Genomic DNA, 9,591 nt, shown 5'->3' with positions numbered 1-9,591 from the left:
TACCCCCATCATTAATTAGCAACAAGTTAATCCTTGATCACTCTTTTAGAGGTATTTAAAGCCCATTCACCCCTAAATGAATTTATTTAAAAAACCACAGGGCAAGGAGCTGCTTTCTTTTCCCCACTGCCACACAACTTCAGATGGGCCCACTGCAGATGGAGTCTAACCAACCCTTCCTAAGTATCCCTCACAGCCCCCACCAGTTTAAGGATCTCTGGTCTACATTCACTGCATAAAAGTTTACCCTCGACAGCTCTGTACATATTCTATACAGTAAAAATAAAGGCAAACAAATGTTAAAAAAAATAAAAGTTTAATAAAGTTACTATTAATTGAATCAAGACACATCAAAGTGGTGTTACAAACACCTTTTTAATGACAACAGATGGTAAATTTATACAAATTACAGGCTAGAACGTAATGAATACAAAATCCATCCAGATAATGGTTAAAAAAGCATCACTTAACAAAAGAAAATCTGTTTCAAAGTGGCTAAAAATTCAAATCCCCCATTTTGATAAGTACACACAGCTTTCAACATAGCGCATCTAAAGCCTGCCCCTAGTCAGGGCACTATTCAAGACTACAGCATATTCAATGACTATAGTAATTTAAAGATTCTAACACTTAAGCATTGATATCAAGAGACATTGGGTAAAAGGTTCACTGTGCAAAACTCAAACGAGAATATGTGAATGTTCTTTGCAAACTGTAAGGTGCTGTGCAGATGTGGTTAGCTATTGCTGTTCTTACTGTTCAGTGAGATTTCACTGAATCTGAAGAAAAGGAAGACTAGTCTGTGGAACTGAGAAATATGACCTGTAGAACACCGTAAAGTAATGCAGGTATTACATTTAAATACAGATAGCAAGAAAACAGGTAAGGAAAGTGGTCAGGAGTAATGGATAAGTAGAGGAATTCTAGACTATTTTAATAAATATATAAGGGACTAAGCTATTCATAGGTTGCATGTAGTATTTATTATTAGTTTCCAAAGTCCCTGAAAATAACTTATTTTCTTAGGTGACCCTTTCCCCCTGGAAAAAAAAATCCTGTTGTTATTAATATGCTGCTTCATCCTAGCTTTTGCAAATTTATCTCAAATATGAGTCTGAACTAATAAAGTTGTACCACTCTGGTAGAGGACACAGAGTACTTGACAGCAGAGAAATCTGCTGTTGACCTACGGCAAATGACAAAGTTGGTACCATAGTTGAACCATTTATAAGAGTGACCTAACAGTCTACAACTTCACTTGCGCAGGAAGCAATAAACACGCACTTATCTGGAGATAAGAAATACACACTAGAAATGGTTAAAACTGAATTTGAAATCTTTGTTCCATGGACCTTCAGCTTTCATCCTTCCTTGGGCACACCTTATTTATTTAACTGTTCTTATTGGTCTCTTTGGATACTCTAGATGTATACGTCAAATTTATGTGAAAATAGAAAACAAACACCAAAAAAGTCAATCAGTTGTCACTTTTGGCAAAGCTGATGGAATTTTTATGAAGTGTAATTATTACAATTTATTTCATATATACTCCCAGGAAACACAGGGGTTTTGTTTGTTTGTTGTTTGTTTTTAAATTAATAAAAGGTTCAAATTTCTTCAGTAACAACCCAAAACTGAATTTTGGTGCTACATGTAAAATAGTATCCACTTTAAGAACTAAAGACATCAGACTTTTCAGTTTTGAGCACAATGGGGAAAAGATTATATTCGGGGGGGGGGGGATGGGAGGTGAAGTGAGGAAAGTAATATGTTCCAGTAAATGGGGTTAAATCAGTAGCTTGTACTGACATTTCAAGTTACACTTCCTAATTAAGGTTATTCTTATAATTACTTTTCAAACAACAGTGAACATATTCCTACCTTGAAACATTTACAAGGGCTAAATTGTAGCTTTCCTTTCTATAGATCCTTAAGTATGTACATTGTGCAACAGAAAACCAGTGAAAAATACCAAAATCAGTATGTCAAATACAATGTTATTTCAACAGTAGCTAACTAATGAGTTAACAGTTGAAACCCCAGGAAAAAATTAACTGGCTTGAAAACAAGTCTATACTGTAATAATTCTAAATACCAACCCTAGCATTGAAGTCTAAATTTCAAACACTTGGTACTTTTTCCAAGAGCAAAGTACAACTGCTTTTGTATGAATCCCTGGTTTAAATACTTGCAGAAAAATACTCATATCATCATCTACTCACCAAATGTCTAAAAACAAACAAAATAATCCAACATTAGATATTAATATTTTACAAATAGTATAACATCCCAAAAGCACAAGAAAAACCTTGGGATTATAGAAAAAGAAATTAGGTAGACAATAATTCTAAGTACAACAAGGCATCTAAAGATGGACCGTCTAGAAATCTAACAGTACTGCAGACTTAAACTGGGGTAGTCTATATTTTATATTATATTTGTACAACCTTATACTAAAACTGTAGTCTTTTTTTAAGAAACACTTTACATTTATGATCACTGCATAAAGAGGACATTTAAACTACAGATATTTAACTCCAAGCAAGAATCCAATTCCACATTAAAAATAGGGGTGAACAAAAAAATTGATAATGGCAAACACAGCAATGACCATTGTATTAGCAATCAGCAATAACAGGGAATTTGAACAATGAGTTACCTACATAAAAAAACAAAGGTAGAATGTGTTTTTATTTATTTTTTAAGAAAATGGCCACTTGATTACTCATGAGAAAAAAATACAAATAGCTGCCAGGAAAAGTTGGTAGGATGTGAACTTAATCTCAACTTTTAGTGAGGAGGGAACTAGCATTAAGAAATGTACACAGAATGTCAACTATAATAGTGGTTATCTCCAGGTGGCAAAATTACAGGGAATTTCAATATTTTCCTGTTTTAATATGCATTATCCAGGTGTGTTTAGACTGCATACAAATAATACCAAGTGGCTAGAAAGAATACAGACTAAAGATATTAAAATAAAAACATAGGGTCTTTTTCTATCAGAAAGGGCCTCAAGAATTATCTAATTATACATATCTGGGATATAATAGCTCTGATTAAAAAGAGAAGACAAGAAATCCAAAGAATACTTCCTGGGTGATAAAACAATCTCTTTTCAGGATTGTTCACACTCCCTTAGTATGCAAAAATAAACATTTACATGTAAATTCTTATCACATATATTATAAAAACAGGAAAAATAAATTTAAAGGAAATTTACACAAACCTGGTAATTACAGTGTCTCTTCACTGATGAACAAGAGCAAAGTATATTATTAAAGAGTTGGTCTGAAAGCACAGGCTGGCCTGCAAGAGGCTTTAGGGAGGAGGCCAGTGTTTAGGCAGCTAGCTCTGCTTTGCTACTGAGATCCTTCAATAAACCAGTTTGGGTAAAATGGGTGGAATTTAGCCTAGTTTCCCCATGAAATAATGTTATGAAAGATTCCTAATGACTAGGGATTATACTTTATTTGAAATTTCTCAATGACATTCAGAATAATTCCAGTATCCACAATTTAAGCAATTTTCCACAGGTGTTAACAACCAAAAATCCAATGACCCGACACTTTTATGATAGGGAGAGAAAGGATTCCAGCAAAAAATAAAGTTTAGATTTGCTTCAATGTGACCTATTAATATATACAGAAAAGTTTAACTCAAAACTAACTAAAAGACAAAATACTATAAAACATTTATTGTTGTAAAATTATCAAATTCTTCCCAGAATATGTAATTAAGCACACTTATTTGTAACAAATTTAATTTTTTCAGATTCTCATTGCAATTAAGAGGCTCATAGTTAAAATTGACGATGCAAACCACTGTATTAGAAGGATCAAAATTTACACTAGTCAAATATAACTCCTTAAGATAGACTTTAACATGTCCTTTCAATTTTATTGAAATCACCTGTATCCTGGATGCATTTGCCATTTTTGAAAACCAACTTAATGCTATCAAAAAGTGATGTTCACTTTAATCCTGCTTGCCTTCACGCCACTGTCGTGAGCCTTCATTCCAGGCCACATAAACAAAGAGGGCCAGCACCACATGGACAGCAACCACTGCAACAATAGCAGCATAAAAATAGCTGTCCCTATTGGACATCCCAAAGGCGCCTATCAAGAGAAAAAAGATTTCATTTTATTGCAAAATTTATCAAAGTACAAAAAACAAAGCATACTAATTTTTATTAGCTGTATATTTAATTAGTCAGAAAATTTAAAAGTAACACTTTGGGTAGTGATAAAACTAGTATTCATTTAAAGATTTGAATACCTTTTATATATGAAAACTTTATTTTGAATGAGAACTGTAATTATCACTTCATCTAAGGACTGTGACACAAAAAAAAAGGGACTTTATTTCATCTTCTTTCAAATGTCTGCCACCACAGGTACATTCTTCCAAATTCCATCTCACTTGTCAGTCAACTCTTGCTCTCAAAGGGTATTAAAAGAAAGGATCTGCAAGCTATTTCATAGAAAACCAGAAACAAAAATGGTATCAAGCTGAAATGACTATGAGTGATGAAAATGTTCATTTTAGTAAGACTCCTTATGAGTAACATTATATTTGAAAAGCAAAACAGATAACTGAAGAACACTTAAAAATACCCGTTTATACCTATAAAGTGGTCATAAAAGCACAGAACATTAAATATAGTAATATGTCTATAAAAGTAGAATTACCTTCAAAAACATAAGATTTAGTGGTAAAATATAAGCCAATAGGTACAGTGATCATTAAAGCTGTGAAGAACAGGAGAGTCTTCAGGGTAGATGCTAATGAACTTTCATTTCTGGAATAAACAAAGAGAAAATCAGAAGCTGCACAGCCACTTCCAACCCTTCTTTTGTGTATAAACAGTACAAATACCCACAAAGACGACTCTGGGTACCCTGCCCTGGAAACAGTGACCAGAGGAGGGAGAGCAGAGTCAGGGACTCAAAATGGAAAGATCTTAGAGACTTAGCTACAGGGCCATCTTCAAGAGACTGTCATTCATATCCAGTCTTCTTAGGCATCATCTTTGTGAAAATATAATAATTTGTATAATGCACTAAATACATTAATACACTAAAAGATATGATTGCATCAGAATTTGTCTACAATTTTGAAATAGAACATATTAAAACACTTTTAATCATAAAATTTGCACAAAACTTATTTAAATTCTATTCAGGCAAAAATTTGCATTTGTAGCTCTTGTGTTTGTGTACTTGTTGAGGACAATCTCGTTTGATGCTCCACCAATAGTCTGCTCATCACTAACAGCTCCAAGATTTTCGGGAAACTTATAAAGGTGACTGTTCAGGAAGTGAATCTTAACGCTCATGTTACATCCAATGTCATGGAAAGCCAACAGCATCCTTTGAACCAGAAGTTCATAGTTTTCTGCTTTTTTGTTGCCAAAAAAGTTCTTTGTAACTGCCACAAAAGACTGCCATGCTGCTTTTTCCTCCTTATTTATCTTCCTGGCAAATTTTTCGTCACATATGAGGGTTCGAATTTGAGGTCCATCGAATATACCTGCTTTTACCTTCTTCAAAGAGAAGGCAGGAAAAGCAGAAATAATATGCTGAAAGCATTCACTTTCCCTATTCAAAGCCTGAACAAACTGCATCATTAAGCCAAGTTTGATGTGAAGAGGGGGAAAAATGATCCTGTCTCAATTAACTACAGGTTCATTCACAATATTCTACATCCCTACTTCCAGAGCTTCAGTTTCGGCCACTCCTTCTGTGTCCAGTGTTTCTCCCAAGCTCAGCTGTCCCACAAACACAGAAAGCAAGGATACTTCATGAAACCTCTCTGTTGCCCTAGCAGGAAATTTACCATTTTAAGATCCACACAAATGATCCAGTTATGCTCCTCATACTTAAGAAAGTTGAGGACAATTTTTATGTCATTATAATCTTCTCGCAGATGAGTTGAATAACCAATTGGAACTGATGAAAAGAGGCAATATATGCACGTGTCACAAAAGATAAAATATTGCGCCTTTGACGTTGAAGTGTGTAACAGCCACATATATAACAGAAGGTGTCAGGACTATTCTTACATTTACACCTACTCGAAGAAGCCATGATTTAATCTTAGAACAAAATAAAAGGGTGTTTTTATCAGATAATAATTTTTTACATTTAAAACCAACTACAATTATGTAAAAGTGATGTTTGTAAAACATTAATTGCCTTGTGGTTATGTTCAATCCAAGAGTCGTTTCCCTTTAACTCCAATTTAAAAACCAGTGCATACTGCCTGACCTGTGGTGGTGCAGTGGATAAAGCGTTGACCTGGAATGCTGAGGTTGTCGGTTCAAAACCCTGGGCTTGCCCGGTCAAGGCACATATGGGAGTTGAAGCTTCCTGCTCCTCCCCCCTTCTCTCTCTCTCTCTCTCTCAATCTCTCTCTCTCTCCTCTAAAATGAATAAATAAATAAAAATAATTTTAAAAACCAGTGCATACCATTAACTGTAACAAAAAGAAATTAAAATTGCATAAAAACTCGAGCATGCACTGAAAAAACGGATTTCAGATTTGGAATCAGTGATGCAGAAATATATAGAAACAGTTCTAAAACCTCATGCAACAGAAAATGGAAAAAAAATTGTTCCCCAGTGTAATCTATACTATGTTTATCTAATATGCCTGAGATTCGTTAAGCTGTTTCTTAGTAGTAAATTTTTAGAGAAATTTATTTACTGTGTAATCTTCGTGAAGAATATGAGTGTGTGCAATATTTCTATAAAAAAAAAGTTAGCATTTGGCCACTTCTTTTGTGGACCCCCACAAAAAACTGGACTTTTAAGGTGTTTCCATGGTGAGTTAAAATATATGTTTTAGGGAGGTAAAGTTCATATTATTTATCGTGATAAAGAAATAAAGTGTGAGAATCTAGAGAAAGGGCTGATTAACTGGTTCTCTTGTCCTTCAGATTACCTCTCTTGAATATGTATTATCTGGCCTGGCTTTGAGAAAGTTTATTATTAAAAATATATAATACCATAAAAATGTTTTAAAGAAACAAAAATTACTTCCAATCCTACCACCCCACATAATCTTTTCTTTTCTGCACGTTAATTGCTAGCCCACACATTCCACATACCTTAACAACAATTTGTAGTTTATCATCAACTCCTCACTTCTCTTTAAGCTTCAAAAATCACTCTTATTCTGGGTTGTGACCTCACAAATACGGGACTAAGTTAAGTGTACAAACTTTTGAAAACTAGCAAACTTCCTCTGGGGCTTACAGGACATTTTCTCCTTGGTTCCAGCCACAGCCCACCTCAGCTGGCAATTCTGCTGGCACCAGCCAGCTTGGGTACAACTGGTGATTTATTCTAAAAAATTCAATTGATGTATTTTATCTGTCTTTGATTGGATGTTACTGAGACATGTCAGCAAAGAACAACGTGGAAGTCCAGAATTAATGTTGGTCTCACATAAAAGAAGTAACTCAGGATGAACCTTATTGTGCCCCACTCTGAAAACTACTTAGAATTAACCCCCTTCATCCTTTCATATCCATGCCTGCAGCAAACACTGAACAGATAGTGTGTGCCACACCCCCTTTTGTGGCACTCAGACTCCAAGTAGATTTCACTGAAAATTCCATTAGGAAACATAAAAATCAGTCTAGGAGGACTACACTGCATTTTAAGTGTACTTAATGAAAATATCTATTGGTATCCTTACTACTAAACAGTAATAATAATTATAATGATAAACTCGCCTACATAGACATTGTGAGAAAGAGCACAAGCTCCAAAGATCACGGGATTTGAAGTCAGTGGGCTTGGTCAGATGCCAGCCTCAACACTTACAAATTGTGTGACCTGTTATTGCGTAAGTCACTTAGTCTGACTCAACTTCACCTTCCTTAAAATCAGGAAACTAAGCACTTCCTTAATTATGATAATGTCTGTAATAAAGAACCTAAATTAATCTTGAAACACAGTAGGTCATCACTGAATGATAGCTAAATCCCAATCTCTTGCCTACATAGGTACCCTTGGCTGGGCTAGTCGGAAAGAACCACCTGCCTTCTCTCTGCTCAGCCACCAACCCCCATCCTAAAGATGCTCCAAGGGAAGTAAGTAGTCTTACACCAAGGGCTGCCCCTACTCTCATTCATGCAGCAAACAGTTATTAAGCCCCGATGATGAAGGCCCGGTAGGGGACACGGAGATGGAGAAGGCCTGGCTCCTGTCCTCAGGGAGCTCAACCTGCAGTGGGGAAAGAGAGTGAAGATAGCAATACAGACCACAGCGCGAGTAAGTGCTACGGCAGAAGCACGAGCTGTAGGCCCACCGGAAAATCCTGCCATGACCCTGCCGGGTCCCTCGTTCCCGAGCGAAGGGCCACGGCCGGGCGTGCAGACGCTGCAGGGCCCAACCTGCTTCACCGCTCCTTCACTCTGAAGTCCGACCCGGAGGGTCCTGACCTCACACCCAGCGCAGGCCTGTATTTTGGGCTCGGGCCTTCCCTCATACCCGGCTCCAGACCTAGGCAGGCCCGCCTCACGGTCTGGGCCGCTGCCCTGCCCAAGCCCCGCTCTGGTCTACCTGACGTCGGGCGGCTGCAGCGCATTTAGCGCCGCTTTATCAAGGCGCTCCATGGCTTTGCCACCTGAACCAGATCCTCGGACTCTGTCCGGGGTCCGCGGCTATTCTGAATTGGCTCTGCAGGTGCCTGGTTGAGATAGGCCACGCCGAAAGTGTCCACGGAAGCCGGGCCGCGGAACGCAGCGCGCAGTCGCAGCGCACTGTGTTGACGCAATCTGCGGCGGGGACAGGCGTTCACGTGACTTACCGGCTAGGTTTCCGCTGCATACGTCCAGCTGGGGGCGGCCTGTGGCAGAGGAGCAGCCCGGGAGAATAACCCAGCCACCCCACGTTGAGCCGGGACTTGCCTCTCAGCATGGTTCTTCGGCGCCGGCGACGCTGTTGCCGCTGTTACTGCTGTACCCTGAGCGCGACCAAACAGCTCCCGTCCTGGTCCCAGCCTCTGTCGTAAAGCTGAGGCTGGAAGGCGGCAGGAGCAGCTGAGCATAGAAGGAAGGACGACCAGGCAGACCAGTGTGGTGCTAGGCAACCAAGCAGTTACCGACGACGACAACAGAAAAAAGCAGTGCACGTTATAACCCAGCCCTTGAGCAAATGCCTCATTAATTATTACCAGCAGTGGGAACCTGGGAGGAGTTAGTTTAACACTCACCACTTAAAGTAACTTCCAGGCCCCACGCCAGTGACCCCAAATTCCACTTAAAGTTAAAAACATTTTGCACCTGCTTCAAAAGCAGCCAATGAGACAACAGGGACTCGTAGTAAGGAACAGATGGGCTTCCAAGCCCTGCAATCCGAGAGAGGTATAAACGAAAAGCGTGCGTAAGCCTGGATCAGGCGTGACAAAATTAGGTTGCCACTGGCTGCGAAAAGAGGAGGGCCCTTACATGGTCAACTCCTGGAAAGGGCCACTGACCGCACATCTATTTTCTGTATCACAAGGACACACAGACCACATCTGAAATCATGATTAAGCCAGCAGCTTGGAGCCTTGTTAAGGGCAGTGGACTGGACA

General features: G+C 38.4%; 1 protein-coding gene across 3 annotated transcripts; it reads right to left on the bottom strand.

The window, feature by feature from the left end:
• Window positions 1–299: 299 nt before the first annotated feature.
• On the bottom strand, window positions 300–9,302 carry VMA21 (vacuolar ATPase assembly factor VMA21). 3 transcript variants are annotated; one of them, XM_066249037.1, is made up of 4 exons: window positions 9,229–9,302; window positions 8,824–9,097; window positions 4,695–4,804; window positions 300–4,121 (listed from the first exon to the last, which is right to left on the bottom strand). In XM_066249037.1, the coding sequence occupies exons 2-4, from the start codon at window positions 8,931–8,933 to the stop codon at window positions 3,979–3,981; spliced, it is 363 nt and encodes a 120-aa protein (XP_066105134.1). In that variant the 5' UTR covers window positions 8,934–9,097; window positions 9,229–9,302; the 3' UTR covers window positions 300–3,978. The 3 variants fall into 3 exon arrangements, with proteins under 3 accessions (XP_066105134.1, XP_066105133.1, XP_066105135.1); XM_066249036.1 differs by lacking the exon at window positions 9,229–9,302 and having other exon boundaries at window positions 8,824–9,138; XM_066249038.1 differs by lacking the exons at window positions 8,824–9,097; window positions 9,229–9,302 and adding an exon at window positions 8,577–8,744.
• Between the last annotated feature and the right edge of the window lie 289 nt (window positions 9,303–9,591).

Source organism: Saccopteryx bilineata, chromosome X, assembly GCF_036850765.1.
Source record: "Saccopteryx bilineata isolate mSacBil1 chromosome X, mSacBil1_pri_phased_curated, whole genome shotgun sequence".
In the NCBI taxonomy this organism is placed as follows: domain Eukaryota; kingdom Metazoa; phylum Chordata; class Mammalia; order Chiroptera; family Emballonuridae; genus Saccopteryx; species Saccopteryx bilineata.
Note: the sequence above shows the minus strand (reverse complement) of the source record. Positions and strands in the feature narration are given on the sequence as shown.

Excerpts from the sequence above, each read along its gene's own strand:
- VMA21 (XM_066249037.1), bottom strand. The coding sequence starts at position 8,933 with ATGCTGAGAGGCAAGTCCCGGCTCAACGTGGGGTGGCTGGGTTATTCT. Across the intron at positions 4,805-8,823 it reads ATGCAGCGGAAACCTAGCCG|AAATGAAAGTTCATTAGCAT; the intron begins GTAAGTCACGTG and ends TGTTTATTCCAG. Across the intron at positions 4,122-4,694 it reads TAAATCTTATGTTTTTGAAG|GCGCCTTTGGGATGTCCAAT; the intron begins GTAATTCTACTT and ends TTCTCTTGATAG.